The following is an 18,882-nucleotide window of genomic DNA, read 5'->3' on the forward strand; positions in this document are numbered from 1 at the left end:
TTAATTCATTAAAAGTGTTGTAATACCCAATTGTGGGGGCCTTTATACCAGGATCGCATTTTGTATTTTTGTTTTATGTTTGTGGGCTGTTATGTTTGAAGTTGTTAAAATATATTTTCTTCTTTTTTTAGCTAATTTGGTCCAAATTAGCCAAAATAGAAGAGTTCAAATTATTGAGGTACTTAGCCCAAATGACTATTTTTTGGGCCACACTTGGACCAAATGTGGTAAATCTAGACCAAGTTGGACGGAAAGAAATTGACTTATTTGGACGGCCCAATAGCAACTCCATTTCAACAACGACAGTATAATTGGGCTAAAATTGGACCAAGATGGACGATCTAATGACAACTAAATTTCAAAGACTATATTGGGGCCAAATTTTGACTAGTTTTGTCGCACTATGCACTCATTATGAATGATGTTATTTAATTAATTCATTAAAAGTGTTGTAATACCTAAATGTGGGAACCTTTGTAGTCAACTTGTACCAGGATCAGATTTGTATTTTTGGTTTATGTTTGTGGGCTGTTATGTTTAAATTTGTAAAATACATTTTCTTCTTTTTTGGCTAATTTATGTCCAAATTAGCCCAAATAGAAGGGTTCAAATTGTTGAGCTATTTACCCCAAATTACTATTTTTTGGGCCAATCTGGACTAAGATGGACAGTCCAATAACAACCCAATTTCAACAACTATATTGTGAAAAAAAATGGACCTATTTGGATGGCCCAATAGCAACTCCATTACAACAACTACACTCAAATTGGGCTAAAATTGAACCAAGATGGACGATCCGATAACAGCTCAATTTCAACAACTATATTGGGGCTAAATTTGGACCACCTCCCCTTTGCCTGTGACGTCAGCGTGTGTTTAATTTAACAATTACTCGAGACAGGGAAAAAAAAAAACAAACATTTATTTATTTTACAGACTTGATTTGCAGTGAATGCATTTCTTTTTTTTTCTTTTCTTTGTCACAACCTTTTTCGTTTGTTTTATTGCTTAGCTTGAAACAAAAGCATTTTTAAAAATGTAAACAAGTTACTTGAATATATTGTGGATTCGTTTCAGCTCTAATGTGCTTTATACTTTAATTTAAACAATAAACTTGTTCTCATGCGGTTGTACTCTTTTTACAGGCAGGTCCATCTAGACCAGATTACAACCAGGTATCCATTACTTTGAAAAACAACACCAAGGTGGCTTCGTTTGTAACAGTTATTCTGTTACTTGTGCGTGTTCAAAAAGAAATTCAGATGCTATTTCCAAAGGGTAGTATTTTAAGCAGCAATTAGTCTTGAAGACTAAATTGCCTTAATTTAAATGTCCTGGTTGATTAAATAATTTACTTTCATTATAATGTTCTATCATTTGAACAACTTCTTTGTAGTTGGCCTTTACTTAACCGACTTTAATAAAACACAAGAAATACATATTAGATTTGTTTTTGTGAAACAAGGAAGTAATCCAAAATTCATGTAACTTAGTTACTTTCTTGATACAATAAACAAGTAATGCAACTAGCTACTTTTTAAAAAATAATTTCCTCACTCGCAATCTTTACGACAGAGCTCCTGGGATGTGATATTCGAATGTAAACCAACCATACGACATTTATTACATATTTTAATAGTACACATGTACTGTAAATATGTGGCTGCTTTTGTGGTGTTAAAGACAGAGAAAAAACCACTGCAAGAAAATAAATACAAAAACGGATCAAAAACACAACAAACAACATTGACGTTAAAAAAACAAACAGGAAAAAAAAAAAAAAAAAAATCAGAATTCACTCAAAACATACATTTCGAATAATTTGAGAATTCTTGGCAGCAGGCGTAGAATAGCAGCGTTTCAACACACTGGGCTTCCGCCTCAACTTTTTTGTACAATAACGAGTGTATCTTTGGCCTCATGTCTATTATCACCAAACTTGCTGCAGTTGATGTCCATACATTAGTTCAATTACTTCTGCTTTTATAGCCTTCGCTAATGAGAATTGGCTTTATAATTGATGTAAATCTCCAGTTTTTTTTTGGCGGACTACAGATTTTTGTATTTAAACCATGATTTATTCTCACTTACTATAATATATTTACAATAATTTGGGAAATCTTGGCAGCAGGTGTAGAATGCACAAATGAATTATTTTTGAATAGCAGGGTTTCAACACACTGGGCTTCCACGTCAACTTTTTTGTACAATAACAAGTGTATCTTTGGCCAAATGTCTATTATCACCAAACTTCCTGCAGTTGATGTCCACATATTAGTTCAATTATTTCTGCTTTTACAGCCTTCACTAATAAGAATTGGCTTCATTTTTTATGTAAATCTCTTTTTTTGGGGCGGACTACAGATCTCTGTAATTAAAACATTTATTGTCATTAACTATCATATATTTCCAAAATTTCACATCATCTGTACCCACTAAGGGTCCTAATTCAATCTGAACAAAAATTAGCCATGTAGGTCATGTAGAAGCTTAGAAAAACGTTATTTGTTATGAGTATGTGATTTTCGGAGATAAGTGGCTGGGGCTTCAGAGGTTTTTAAATAGTACACAAACTATTGGATGTAGACGCGTTTTGCGCATGCAACCAGATTATTTCACAAACAATTTACCAATTTAAAAGAAGAGGAATTATAAAATACCTTGCAAAGTCTGCTGCAGAATGCCACATTTAGCTTATCAAATGATAATGTTTATTCAACACAAGTCCTTCTTTGTTGTTTTTAAACTCTAGTCAACTGGCATACAAATCAGCCTCTGGTAGTGCTACACACTGGTCACAGCCACGTCAAATTAAAAGTCCACTCAGACGTCTCCACGCAGGACGCTTGTCACACAGCTGCCCTGTTTCTTGGTTCCTCCAGGAGTATCCCACTGGGACTGTTAAGTGTTGCTATGGGGGAGTCTTAGCCATGCTTAATGGTCCTAACCACATTATTAGCTAATAAAGGTTGATGGGTCTCAAGGCTCCATAAATTTAGGAGGACATGAGAAGAGGAAAAGAAGCACAGGCTGGACAAGGTGAAGTTTGAGTCAGCATTCATTTGTTACTGTACTAAGGGACTACACCAATGAACAATATTCATTCTCTCAATATAAATCAGATTTTTTTCATCACAAACTCTGACGTTGTTGCATAGTTTTATAAACTCCATCTGGATTTAAAGTTGAACCTCAGGATAATACTTGTCAAGTGGAGTGAAGTGGAACATTTCTAACCTTAAGAAAAAGGTGAAATAAGTCATTTCTCATCTTGGAAAAAATCCAACACCAGTCAAAATGTCATCAAAATTATCCCATTAGGTCAATAACTACAGAAAGAGATTTTGTAAAAGTAAAAAAAAAAAAATAAATGAGCAGAACATTAGAAAGATCATGATAGTCACTATTGTGATCATATCATGTTACAATAGGATAGAATAGATGTTTATTGTAATTGTTTAAAACAACAAAATACAACAAAATAACAGCCCTTCTTACAAACAAATTATATACGTATATATAGGGTAAAATTTTTAAGTTAAGCTATGTTTTCTTTCCAGTTTAAAAAAAAAAAAAAGATATAAAAAAAAAAAAAAAATCAGAAAATCCCCATCTCTCATCGTTGGCAAAATACAAAAACAATTTTAAAAAATCATGTTTTGGTTCATGATAGCTGGATCTTTATGGAATTTGACTCAGTTATGTCTGGTTGGTTCCTCAATTACCCCTTTGAGTTTCATCCGGATCAGATCTGGAACTAATATCTGCTTTAACCAATTGGATGTTTTCTTTTTTTTCTTTTTTTCTTTTTTTTAGGTATATCAAACTCCCGACAAACTTAAAATACATTACTAAAAAAAAAAAAAAAAATGCAGCCTTTGCGATTAGGAAATTGCGTTTTATGATATCGCGATAATATTGCAAATGCAATTAATCGTTCAGCCTTACTTAAAACATCAAATTCTTTAATTTCTGCTGCATGCCTTTTTCTGGCTCATTTAATGTTTACTGTAAATACTATTTTAGTGCCAGAGCCAACAGAGCCTGATCTGCATCATGGGACTTCACACTTCTTTTGTCTTACTGTTCAGTCCAGTATTTTACATTGAGAAATTAAAGTCAATATACAATATTTAGCATTGCATTTCCTCATTGGTTCCTGCCTTGGCCACAGAGCTACACCATAGGTGACAGTAATTCTGATTATACAAACCATTTATTGTCTTGTTTTGGAGCTTGTGCGTGCACTCTGGATGGTAATAAAAGAGTTGCAAAGAGTCACCGCCGCTTTTTTTTTTTTGTTTTTGGTTTCGAAAAAGTTGTGCTCGAAGCTAGACAAAGGCCTATGCAATTAATGTAGTACCGTAGTGGTCCATTAGTGATAAGGACACAATTACGCAGATGGGTGGAGCTGGCATGGTTAGAGCCACACAATGCATTCATTTCATGGTAAAAGCTGCAATTATGCTAAATAGGATTCTTTTTTTTTAAAATATTCACAATCTCTTCGCTCTTTTCTGTATGTCTCTCTCTCTCCAAACAATTTATCTTCCTTTCTATCGCCTGTGAGGTTCTACAATAAGTCACTGTCACTGCAGTGGGATATTATCAGCAGAAAAGTGTCATTGATTCAAAGAGCAATTAAGTTATTCTCTCATCTATTTAGGATCCTGAATAAATTGGAATAAAAGAAGGGAAAAAAACCTACATTGTGTTCATCCCCCGCTTCTGTCACATTTGTGTAAGGCGTTTTGACTTCCTTTGTGTCTGTGTGAGATAATACAGCGTTACAGCTGCACTTTCAATAGTCTAATAAAGTTATTTTAGTTTAGAAAGTCTTCTCTCTGTTTAACTAAAATAATGAAAGACTTTCACGGATCAACATGTACTCGATCTTAATTTGAGCACAAATAAAGGTTTCTTGAAACGTGGATATAAAAGACATTTCAAAGACAAAAAATGAAATAATTGCACAAAATGGTATGTAAAAATCTTCACAACAAACCACAACTTATTTCTTACAACATAGTGTATAAAACCTATTCAAAAATATTAACTTTTCATTGGAATTATTTGTTGGAATTCAACCGAAATTTTGAATAATTTTAAATAACATATTATTCAAACAAATATTAGCATCCCTTCAAAATAATACAATTTTAAAAACATAGTTCAACTAGTATTGCACAATTCTGGGATTTTTCAAAGTTGAAAACTTTCCATGGGAATTAATTGAAAATTTTCAAAATTGAAGGTTGGCCCGAGCAGGGATGTTAAATATTAAATCTAATAATATTTAAACATTTAAAAATGATTAAATATTATATATACTATACTACATAGTTGGGAAAAATTATTTCAGCATCATCTCAAATATCACCATCAGGTATTCTAAAGTGACTCCCAATTTCCATTAATTTCAATCAATAATTCCAATGACAATGTGTGTTTTTCATGAGAATTATTTGGGTTTTTTTTTTTTTTTTTGTAATGTTTTTGAATATACCCCAAATTCCTGAGCTTAAGTACTCGTGAAAATTGACCACAATTTTTCCATCCCTTTGAACCCTAATAAAGACATCTGCACAATGATCCTATTACTGCATATTTTTAATTAACATTTAGAAATACAATCACATTAATAACAGAAACTCCAATTTGTTCTGCTTTTTTAAATATTGTCGAGCAAGAGACTGTTCTGAGTCATTACAAGGTATGTAATCATTTTGTTTTGTTTTTATAAAGTACCTAAAAACAAAAAAAATATCACACATTGGGTCATAAAAAATAGGTTTCTAAGAAATATTAGGATGACTATCAGTTTTTTAGGGTACACAGTATGTGTCTGTAAAGTCAGAGGGGCTGTTCCAAAACTACAATAATATTAACATGGTATAAATACACATTTTTAACAAGTTGTGGTTAGGTGTGTAAATACAATACATATTTAGAAATACTATTTTAGCTCCTGCCTAGTGATCTTTATTAACAATTGCCTATAAAATGCAGAAGAGAATGAACCCTAAACTCTTGGAAATTGCAGTAAAAGCACAGCATAATAAAATGTCCAAAAATACATCATCCGAGAACTTCATTGTGGCAAGTGTAGGAGGATGACTATCAGAAAGGCAAAGAGCCAGAGACTCTTTGATTCTGTCCTTTCCAAGTGAATGTAGCATGGCTCAGTAACCCTGATTACGACACGTTACAGGGCCACCCACCACCACCCACCACCCACCCACCACCAGATCTCCTCTGGCTATTTGTTCCCAAAAGCCACCAGTACGATTGGCTGATGGCTAATCAACATTTAGCTCCTCCGAGTGTGTTATTACACAGCAATTGATGGATGGTACAATTACACCCCGTGTCACTTAGCTAAATGACTATGTAATTCTAATGAGGTTTTATTCAAACACTGACTAGTTAGTGCAGGAGGGGCCAGGAAGTGGGGAGGCAGAATGACGAAGGAATGTTAACGCTACAGGAAGTAAAGCTGGGTTGTAGAGTGAAAACAAATAAAAAATGATAGGTGAATATGAATATCATGTTACCATGGTATATTGAATTCATGCCTTTTACTCATTTTCTAACCCTGCTTGTCACATGCAGCGACGTGGGTTGGCTCAGGGTATGAAGCCTAGTGGCTGTGACAGAGAAAAAAGGCGGAGTTTCTGTCATGTTTTAAATCTGTCAGAAAATATATATCTAAAAAATTTATTAATAAGCTTTGGACGATAATCAATAATAATAATTAATGGGACTTAGGAACTCTTTGCCGGCCTTAATATATATGGGGGGGTAAGCGTGTAACTTTCCTGGCAAGCCGTGGCCGTGAAGTAGCGTTAGCATTTGCGTCATGGCCACAAAGCCACATGGGTAGGCTTTATGCTTGTTTTTTGATTGTTTTATGTATGTATTATGTATCACATTACACATACAACGGCTTAATGGAAAGGATTTTCTATATCCGCGAGTGGTGAAATAACCAAAAGTTGGGGTTTAAAATGAAAATGAAGAAGTCACATAAAGAAAAATGTTTTCATACCCCAAGAAAGAGTAACTTTTCGGTTCTCGCCAGCGCTGTTGAGCACAGGGGCTCCCAACGTTGTAACTTTGCTCCCCTACGGAGCAATGGCGCCCCCCTACCTTCAGTTTTCAGTAACGTAGGAGGGATTTTCTGTAGTTTTTTTTTTCCTTTTTTAATCAGTACCGTCGTAGTAATAGTTGCACACATGAACACAAAAGGTACTTCCAGGCATGCACGGGTTATTTAAACTATCTTTTTATTCTAAATAACCGAGAAACACATACATCAACCGCACCGTCTATTTAATACAGGCAATCTGCTCGGATGCCTTTGTTTTTAGCAGAGGATACAGAGGACCCCTGCTGCCAATGAGCTGCCCCCGACGCTGCCTGTGTACTTACTCCGCTTGGTAACCGTAATTATCGTCCAACATAAACAGTGCTTCAACCAGACATAATGTGTAGCGCACATGAAGCTGCTCGACTTGTTTCTAACTCACAACGGATCATATTACATGCGCGCGCACGGACGTGAATAGCATCTGATTGAAACATTTTCAGGCTTAAACAGACGTGATGGTGACGTGATCCCCCTATGCTGTGAGGACACTGCTTTGCACTATAAATCAAATCAGGGATCAGATTTTTTTTCATACATTCACACATGCAGTTATGGGCCAATGTCACCCAACAACAATCAAAGCAAATATCTGACTAATCAATAGTGTTATAAACAGTCTATGTACATAGCTCAAAGCTGATCAAATCACAGGGAGCTGAGGCATATGCTAAGTTGTTTACTGGAGGACCAAACATGTTGAGCCCCAAACCCTGACAAACTTTTTTACAACTTTGAGGGGCTAACATGTTCAACAGAAACCATATATAGCAAATGTTTGTGTATATTCTGAGAGAGCATATAGAGCTGTATTCCTAAACCAAATTTCAGTTTCCTATGTGATGTAGTTCCTAAGATATTGGAAGCTGAAAATGGAAGAAAATCGACACATACCCCACTCACTAAATTGGCCATATCTCAAAAATTATTAGTCCAATAAAACTAAAAATTTACAGTGTGACTATTGAATTATTAATGAACAATTTGTAAAAAAAAAATCTGAATTTTTTGAGACCAAAGTGCATGGGATGTCAAAAATTGATGAAATGACATGGAATGACCCAAAGGTAATTAATATCAAAGTGACCACACAGTAGAGACATCAGCCACACACACTACAAGTCCCTAATTACCATGGAAACACTTATACATAGAGTTGTATTTTTAAAAAGCAGAATACAACTCTTTGTTTATCTTTTTTTCTTTCTTTTGCTTCCCACTTCAGTGAGAACTGTTATCTGTTTTATTAATGAGTGGGCCAGTTTCTACTCTGACCAGAAGGTATACCAACGCTCGTTCCTGGAAACACTTCCCTCATTTCAGTCACAGTAGGTGGAAATTGATTTCACTCCTCCAGGGAGGTTGGTCTATATAATTTACTTTTTGGCAGGCTGCTGAAAGGCGGATATAAAGTATGAAAGGCATGAAAGAAGAGAATCGTGCTGGGGTTTTGTCAATGGCCAGTTCTGAATTAATACTCAGAATGTCCCTCCTTCATACCTTTACACCATTTGTATTATTACATGTACCGCACTAATTGTTCAATCGTAGTTGTAAAGTTCTGTTTATTTAATGTATAATTTTGCATGGATGCTATATTTTACGTTTCTGATATAACAGATATTTGAATTTTTTTTTTAATATTCACACATTTTTCAAGCTTAAAGCTGCAGTACATAAGTTTTTTTTTTTTTTTTTTTGACTTAATTTTGTCAAAAATCTATAATCACCTTTGAGCATATTGTAATTCAAAATGTTCTGAGTGGACATGTAATTGTGCATCTTCTCTTAGCTCTGTATACCAGCTTTTGAAATCCACGAGCGTGATACGACTTCTCAGCCTATTACAGAGCTTTTACAAACGGAGTCCTCCTTGAGCTGTTTTGGGGTGTTTCTATAGGCTGGCCGACCTAATTCGACGTGCGTTCATGTCCTCTGTAGTAAAGTACAATGGCGGAAACCTCTAAACTCTAAAACACCCAAAAATTATCCAACAACACAAGATAAAGTTTCTAGATTTGTCACTAGTCTTTATTTAAAAAAAGGAGGGGGTGGAACATGGTTGTTTCTGTACAAGTTTTTCTTTACATACTGCAGCTTTAAGTTCCCTTAGATATTTAGTGAACATTTTCTGAACTTTTGCAAACTTACTCAGCACCTTCACCACTAGCGTTCACATTTGCTCTTGGTCCTGTAAAGCCAACGGATTCAATACGTTAAAAACTTAACTTCATCATATTTATTTAAAGGTAGTTTTATCATAAAACTTTTGACTACTTTTGATGCCACTGAAATGTTCATCATGGAAGGGGTTTCAAAGCTCTGCGCAACCTTCTATCTAAATATTCAGAATGCCAAAAAGAAAACATCACGGAATTTGTATGGAGAATTGAACTAAAGCTGAAGAAATTGGGCAAAAAGAAGAATGTTTGTGTCTGCAATGAAGTTGAGGAGAGGCACAGAGAAATAAGGCTGCGCTGAAACGAGAGCATAAGACCTGAGCAACCACTCGTGAAACTTTACCGGCAGACAAGAAATTCATATTGATGACATGAGTCAGTGTGACCTTAACTTTCTGAGAGAGGCATTATGTCTAACGACACCTCAGAATTTACTGGAGCTGTTTCAAGCTTATGGAGAGGTTTGAATATTGACGTACAACCTTTGAAACGCACGCGAAAGGACCTGATATTTTTAGTTACACAATAATAACAAAATTAATTATAAATAAATTGATTGAAATAGAATAAAGCATGGCTTTCCAGTGACTCTTTGTGTTGGGCCTGATTTATAAAAACAATTAACCTAATCTGTAGCTGTAACAGAAGAGAACCGATGATAGCAACATTATTTTAATGAGTGAATTTAGCTTAATTTTACTCAGGTATAATAAAACAGCAGCACATCAAAAGGAGCATTAAAAAGACATGATAGTGTTTCTTATTACTTTTTTTTTTTTTTTTTACATGTATTTCTGCATCATTTGCAATTATAAAACAATTTTTGAGGGATTATGTTGTGCTGGGGGTTGATTTACTCCCCTGCAGTCAATCACGCAAAAGTGGAAGTGGTACATTTTCAAAATAAAATTGCCAGAACGGGTGTAAATATATGCATTCATTTTTTTAAACTATTCTTTCCTACCTAGTGGTCCTCCGCCAGTCCACGGCTAGGGGCGCGGGGGGAGTTTTATTATTGAGAATTATAAATTGATTTTCTCATTTCCAAAGATTGATTTTTCAAATTGTGTCAAAAAACATAATTCCAGCAAGTTCATTTGGTCTTCTCTTTTGAAATAAAACGTTAAGGTTTCATTTATTCAGACAACCAAAAATAAGTCATCAAAGCAGTCAGTAGATGCCTCTGAGGAAGACTGATCTCCTGACATGTTTGGAATGCCAACTGTCAAAGTACATTTCAAAGTAAATTTCCTGAAACAACTTTGAGTGACACAAAACAGGCGAGACCTCATAATTTGGAGGTGTAGTTTAGCAGCTTCCTGATGTTAAATGAAAGAATAATAATCAACAATCATAAAAAATGTAATTGTTATTTGTTAATCATTGAAAATCAGTTTGTAAAACAATAACCCTCCATTGATGTTTTTAAGGCAAAGCTAAAAAGCTATTTGTACACTGTGACCTATTAGTCCTATAATTCCTTTTTTTATGCATATCTTTCATATTATTGTTATGAGTATTTGTATATGTTTAATGGCTGATCTATTTAATGTACAGTACTGTGATTGTGTACATGACTTTGAAAGCGCTCTATAAATAAATGTATTATTAATCAAAATCAACTAAATTTGTAATATTGGGATGATTAACCGCTACTAGTGGAGACCAGTGTTGAAATATATCAATTTATTCAATAATTTTACCTGTTCATCTTGAGTCTTTATTTTTTCTGTGGTGCATGAATTTAAAAAAAATAACTTTTTTACTTCTTACAAAGTTCTGTCGCTGTTGGCCTTTCGCTCACTTCTGGGCCAAACTATTTCACCCCAGTTTCCCTCACCAACCCTTTTCTCCTCAGGACTTCTCTCCTCAGTGGTCTCACTTCCAACCCCACACTGTCCTTCTTCACGTCAAATTAAAGTGATGGAAATGAACTTGAAGAGACGCTAATTGCAATTGTCAATCCAATCTAGGTCGAGGCTGAAAGACAGGGGCCCCCTCGCACTTCATCAGTCTTCATTAATATTGAAGGAGTTTGCTGAGGAGCAGGGGGCCGACGTAATGTGCACTCATCGAACAGTGCATCAAAAATTAGGGAGCTTGGGAGGGCACTGATGGGGCCTGAGGGACAGATATGCCACTCACAAAGAATGATGAAGAGAGACGTCTGCAGCTAAAGAACCAATGTGGCGCGTGATGCTGCTTTCAAATGCTGTGGGAAATAGCGGTACTATAGTTTACGTCCAATAAGTTGGATACAAAAGAGAAAAAGTGGTTTAAGAGATGAAATAACATATTGTAAGTCAGAAAAAATTTAAATATTGTAATAATAATATTAGTATGTTATGTTATGTACCTTTGGAAATTTGATTTGATCTCCTGACATGTTTTGACTGTCAACTTCCACTCCTCGTCAGAGGCGTCTGCTAGTTGCTTTGATGTTGTCTTTGAAGTTTCCTTGACTTCCGCGTAATAATCCCAGCAAGATCATTTTTGTCTTCTTTTTAAATACTATATTAAGATTTCATTTATTCAGACAACTGTTCCATTGGAAATTATCTTTGATCTTCTGAATTGTTCCGGCCGTCATCTGCCAGCCTTTGTCAGAGGCGTGTGCTAGTTGCTTTGATGTTGCCTTTGAAGTTTCCTTGTCTTCCGTGTAATAATTCCAGGAAGATCATTTTTGTATTCTTCTTAAAAACTATGTTAAGGTTTCATTTATTCAGACAACTGTTCCATCGGAAATGATCTTTGATCTTCTGACATGTTCTGACTGTCAACTGCCAGTCTTGGTCAGCGGCGTCTGCTGATCACTGTTTTCTTTAACATGTTCTTGACTTCTGCTTAATAACTCCATCAATATTATTTTTTTAAAGTATGTTAAGATTTCATTAATGCAGAAAACTGTTCCTGCTGATCAGAACACTGGCAGCTGTCAGTCGAAACATGTGTAATAATAATAATAATAATAATAATAATAATAGTTTTTATGTATTTATATTTGGCTCAATTTTCCTGGAAAAAAACTCAAAGCAGGGCCAGAGAACATTCTGAAAGAAGTAATGAATGTTTGCATTTACAGTAGTCAAGCTATTTTTTATTTATTTTTTAATTAAACAGCGTTTTGCAACTATGATTAATATGCAGGACATATTGTATTTTATTTCAAAAGTAGAATTTAAGGGCAAAAACAAGTAGATGAGATGGTCTTGAAAAACAAAAACAAAAAACAATATTTAAAAAAAAAAAACTTTATTAAAAAGAAAAACTATAATACCTTGGACTGTATTCTAAGTCTTTTTAGATGCTCGCTAACACTATGAGTTTTTATTACCAACTATATCCTTTATCATATTGCTTGACTCAGTATAAGTATCTAAGAACAGATAAGTGACAATTGACAAGTGACTATTTTATATGGGTTACAAAAAGAGCTGCAAAAAAAATGTAATGTCACAAATATGTTTATATTATTAAATGAAACACTTTGGTTAAATGGCTTAACAGTATATAACATGAATTCATGACAGTATGTACAGTAAGTGTGTCTAATTTTTAATTTCATGGCATTTCTTTCATTCTCTGCTTAGGTTTTTACTGTACAGCGGATAAGTCACATTACTATGTATCCACTACCATACGCGGATATCGTCAGAACAAGTGTTGGGTCAAGTGACCCCTTTGCACAAGTACCATTCAGTCCAATATTAACAGCCCACCACCATCATTTTCCAAAGAGCCCACTTAAACACACTGATGGAAAAGGAATAGTCATCAACGCCTTATCTAAAAGTCAAAGGTAACGCACTTAGTGTGTGCTAGTTTCACCATAAACAAGAGAACATAGAGAAATACAGTGAGTTAAACTGGGTGAGTGAGTTTTGCTTTTTTTTTTATTTTATTTTTAGATCCACAGTTTATTACAGCAGAGACATGACCAGTGGATGTAATCGGTAGCTAATAAGATTAATAATAATTACCACGTAGATATTTGGGTGGGGATTAAGGGCTACACGTGTAGATGTGGTTGCAATAATGGTATGAACAAATAATCTAATCAAACTGTGTGAGGTAGTGGGAATTTTTTAATTGTCATCATTATCACGTGTGCTGATGATTTTCCATCAGATGCAGAGGTGTAAATAGTACTGATATTTATCCGACTCAAGTAGAAATACTGTTACTTGATTTAAATTTTACTCACAAGTAAAAGTCATACATAAAATACTCAAATACAAGTAAAAAGTAGCTCAATTAAATAGCACTCAAAGTAAAAGTTACTAGTTACTTTCACCCCCGCATGTTCATTTTTGGTTCTAAGTATAGCTCCAAGTATAGCTTTATAACTGATAACATAACTGGCATTCAATGCTGTTTTTGGCACTGTGCATTATGTTTAATTTCGTTAAAGAATAAAATAAAATCAAAATCAATAGATTAATAAATAAAATGTGTTGAATCTGATTGGTCGGGTATGAATTGATGCATTTGATTGTTGTGTGGTCATTTAATCTTTTGTAGTCTCACAACGTACGTTAATTATTTTAAAATGCAAAAAATAAACAATTTACTCAGTAAAGGTTGGGTGTAGAAATGTAACAAATGACTTTCCTACTTTTAAAACGTACTTAAGTACACGTGAAATAACTGATTTAGATAGAAACTCAAAAAAGTACAAGTACCCATAAAAGCATCTCAATTACAGTAATCCGTTACTTTCACCTCTGCTCAGATGTGGCGCCCTGTGTGTTTATTTTATTTTTCCACCATGCTTCATTCAAAGCCAAATGTCACCCTTTAATAGCTCAAACATGTCATTTAATTCATTTATGCAAATTAACCAACAAACAAAAAACAAAGAAAGTAGGAATAAGAGATTGTATTTACATGTGAGATGATGTAAATAAAACATGCGGTTCAGGCTCACGGGCTGGACCGCTGTTGCTGTTGTGAATGTGCATGAAAAAGGAAAAAAAAAAAAAACACAGTGAGGAAACGCAGTTATTAATCACCCCTGTGCGTGTTTTGATATATCTGCTGTGGAGGCAGTTTAGAAGATGGACTCTGTTTCCTGCTAAAGCTGTTTGAGGGGCTTTGAGAGGCAGCCATCAATCTCTGGACTATCTTCAAAAGGAAGGAGCGGATGCACAGGCATCACTTTCAATCACCTCCCAGAGACAGGTGGGCTGCTAAGCTGCTTTAAAATAGGCCTTTTTTTTCCTCTTCCTCAAGGTGAATATTTTCATTCTCCCTAGAGAAACATGTTATTAAAGTCTTTTATCATAATAATAATAATAAAATTGACTAAAAATACGCCGTGCACCCTGCCCTTGTGCTCCCTTGCTGTTTGGCACCCTGTGTTGCTAATTAGCATCTTCAATTAACCCATATTAATTGCTAACTTTGGAAAAGGTGAAGAGACGTGGTGAGTCAGAGCCACTGGGGGTTGTTTTGTTCTTGTGCACTTTCAACTTCAACCTACTAATTCCACTTTTATCTAACGTAAGCGTGGTCAGGTAAAGCTTTAAAACAGGGAAGGGCAACTATGTCACAGCATGGGCCACAAAAATCAGTCATTTTCAACATTCATGTCAGCATTTAGAATAATGATTGATCTGAGCATTTTGGGCTTTTAATTTATTAAGATTTTATTGTTATTTTCTTTTCTTTTATGTGTCATAACACTATTCCGAGCTGCTACAACTTGTCTTGTACAATGACAATAAAAGCTATCTATTCTAATCTAATCTCATCTATTCTAATCTAATCTAATACAGGAGAAAAAAGGGTCTTATCTTTCTGTGGTTTTGTTGTTTTGTCAGTTTTTAATCAATTTGCGTGTCATTATGTGTGTTTTTGTTATTTGTTGTGTTTTTATTGTGTTTATGTGTATTTTTCTGTCATTTTATGCATTTTTGTTGTCAATTTGCGCATTTTTGGAGTCACTTTCTGCATTATCCTGTCATTTTGTCCAATTTTGTTGACAGTTTGTGTCTCTTTGGAGCTATTCTGTAATGTGTTTTGTGTGTGTGTGTGTGTGTGTGTTTTTGTAAACACGTTGTTTGTTTAAGTGATTGTTGTGTTTGTGTATTTTGCTGTCGATTTATATGTTTTGGGAGTTATTTTGTTTGATATGTGTTTTTGTGTGTGTTTGTATGGTTTTTATGGACTGGAGTCTGAAATAAAGCTATCTATCTATCTATTATGTCAGGCTTTATATTCTTTCAAAATTGTTGAAATACAATTTTTGGGGATTTGTTTTGAGGGGCCGCACAAAATCAGTTGCCTATGTCTGCGGTAAATGATGAGTCAGTCCTTTAAAAATAGAATAAAACAAAAACAGCGTAACCCAGTTTTTAAAGACAAACTCCTGCCTTCCTCCTACATTCTTATTATTTCATTTTTTACATATTTGTCATGAGAGTCTAATACCGCTGCCAGAGTCTAATTGTAACACTTCAGCGGCCGCTGCTCACTCTTCCTTAGTATCATCTGGGCTTTGGTTGCAATCACACAGGGTGTTATTAGAAGCAGACAACTTAATGATGTTGTTTTGTGTTGATACTTGGATCAATCATTTCTCTTTTTTTCTGCTTTGTTTGATACAAACTTAGAGCTGCAATATGACTTAAATCTTACGTAAACTAAATATTTTTTGCTAGGATCATTGACAAGGCAGGTTATTCCCTCAAGGAAGTAGGGTTTTGTTTAATCAACATTAAATAATTCATTTTTTTTTTTTTTAATTTTTAAGAGTTTAAGTGCAAAAATAAGGGCTTTAAAAACAAAAGCCAATGTTTTTATGTTTTTTTTTTTTTTTAAACTTAACTATAATTGCTTGTAGAGCTTGGTTAAAAAAATATTTATTAATTCTAATCGATATTCCTTTGAATAAAATCCGAAAAATCAATAATTTCATGTATTTTTAACAGTTTTTATCACACAGCGGTTACCCACACTACTTAAAAAAAATACACCTAAGGTTCAATAATATGTCTGAGCGGGGAATAATGCAATAATGAAAGTACATGTGTGTGAATGTGATGGGTTTTGACTACATTTTTAATGCTTATTTATTGTATTTGTATAATTGTGCTGCACTGGATGGCACTTTTAAATATTGTACCTGTAGCAATGACAATAAAGATCTATTTTATTCTAACATGTGAAATATAGTTATGTGGGCTCATTTTTAATGTAAAGATGAATATTTTTCATAGTGCACCAAGATAGAGGAACTTTCTGTTATTTACAGCATTATAATTAAAAAAAAAAAGGTATATATATATTTTTTTAATTTTTTTATTTGAGTTAAAAAATACATACATACATATTTACAGCATTAGATGTATGAGAAATATCTTCCATTTTTAAGTAAAATTGCCACTGTGACTGAAATATCCTTAACACAATCAAAAACCAAATTGAATCGCAATTTCAAATGGGACCTTGGTGAATCAAATCTAATTTATTTGGGAAATCTGAATGGATTGAGAAGGCTATTCATAACTCCTTTAAACCATTTCATTCCCACAGCAGTGTGAGGAACACTGATGTAGTCAGCAGTTCAGAACCATCAGGAAGTAAAGAGCCATTACAGGTCCCTAGAAGCAACCCATTTATCAAAATTATGAATAAATAATAAACAAATAAATCAACATGCAGTTCATGTTCTATCAATCTGACATTCAAACAGAAATGTAGCATTTTCTCATTTTTTTTTATCCTTATATTCAGGCATAGTTGATTTGAAGATGCATTAAAGATAACTAATATTTCTTAAATACACTTCCTCTATATAAATCTCAATATTAAATTGTCTATACACAAAAACACAATTTCAACTAGGCCTATAAATAAAGGTTACTCAATGTGCTTTACCATGCAACAAATACTTAGTATTATAATTTACATCGGAAACCAAAATCCTTTTTAGACAGAGTGGACAAATGTATGAATTAAACAAATACTAATACATTATAGACTACATTAAAACACTTCTCAAAACAAGTAATTTTTGTTCTGAGTATTCAAAAGACTTCCATGGATGAATATTTAATAAATTCAACACAAGATGTAGATTAACACTGATAAAACTAATCTAAGGAAGGAGACTTTTATATTTTTAACCGTTACATGACTCAAACGGTCACACTCTAGAGTTTTAATGAAAGTACATCATTTTTATTCACACGTTTCTCCAAGTAACTCTACATAGTTTGGAATGAAAAATAGATGGAGAATTGTGAACCCTCAGGGCCTCATGAAAATGGACTAAAACATCCTAAAGCAGTGATGCCCAAAATGAAAGTGCATGTGTGTGAGTCTGTCACTAAATATGAATAAAGTGTGTAGTTTTGCACTCACTCTGAGGAAGGTGAGGTCTCGACTGCGATCAATACTTGTAATCTCCAGGTTGCCCATGACGACTTCACAGTTCTCGTAGTATTTTCTCAGGGTGCGATACTGCTGCTCCAGGTCTGACAGTGTGCTCAGCTTGTTCTCCGTTCCAGTGCATACTGGGAAAAAACAAAACAAAATAAGGGACAACGTTAACAGAGCGCTCACATTGAGAAAAAACACAAACGTGTATTCTGTACGAGTGGTTGAACGGCATACTCTAATACTATAGTCACATTTGCATCATCACCTCCTACTCAACCGATTCAAATGCAATTTAGCGTTTTCTGTCACTCAGCTGTCCAATATTCTCTATGTTATATACTTCACATGCGTGAAATGCTCATTTGAATAGAGACGCCTCATCCACGTTCTTAGAGACTCAGATTTTCCGTTTTAAAATTTCCCAAATTCTGTTTGAGGGCTTATTTATTTCCGTGTCACGTTTGCGTCACTTTACACTTCTGCGTTTTGTGTCCGTTTCATGATCTTTCCCTGTTTAAATGACTTTACTGGTTATTAAACCTGCCAATATCATACCAAACATGTTAAAATGGGTTAATAGAGTCAAATACTGTTAATAATTTATTAACGGGATGGTTACCACACACACACACACACGTGTCACAAATTAGATTTGAATGCAGTCCTAAAATAATATGAACTGTTCCATTCATCACAACACATTAAAAACACTTCAGATGAAGTTCAGCGTTCATTTTCAATCACGATAACTAAATCTACAAGTAGCACAAGATTTAGCGCAAGATTTTGAAAGCAATTATAGGCGGATTAGCAGGTTTTCCCATGAAAAATAGCATGATATTGTCCCAAAACATGCATGTGAGGCATTTCTGCCATGTTAAAAAAACAAAAACACAAAAAAAATATCAGGTCAGATTGTTTTCTCTGTTTCAGAATGTGACTCATTTTTTTCTGTCCGTTTTCTTGTGATCACAGAAAATCTGAGGCCTTACGTTTACATGTGACCCAATTTGGTTACAAGTCAGAAAATAGTACGGTATTTGAGCATGCAAGCGATTTTGCAAAGACCTCAATAGAATGCATATAAATATTGAATCCATACCAACTGAGTCCAAAGCCATGGCGGCATGGGAACCTGAGCGTAGCCAGGGCTTGACTTTGTTCCTTTT

General features: G+C 34.3%; 1 protein-coding gene across 4 annotated transcripts in view; it reads right to left on the reverse strand.

The window, feature by feature from the left end:
* The window catches only part of erbb4b (erb-b2 receptor tyrosine kinase 4b), a 390,990-nt gene that overhangs the window by 181,941 nt on the left and 190,167 nt on the right, over positions 1-18,882 (reverse strand). For all 4 annotated transcript variants that reach the window (XM_028435190.1, XM_028435188.1, XM_028435187.1 and 1 more), the window contains exon 2: positions 17,696-17,847. In XM_028435190.1, the coding sequence (XP_028290991.1) occupies positions 17,696-17,847 (152 nt within the window). The remainder of the gene's footprint in view (positions 1-17,695; positions 17,848-18,882) is intronic.

Source organism: Gouania willdenowi, chromosome 21 (genome assembly GCF_900634775.1).
Source record: "Gouania willdenowi chromosome 21, fGouWil2.1, whole genome shotgun sequence".
In the NCBI taxonomy this organism is placed as follows: Eukaryota; Metazoa; Chordata; class Actinopteri; order Blenniiformes; family Gobiesocidae; genus Gouania; species Gouania willdenowi.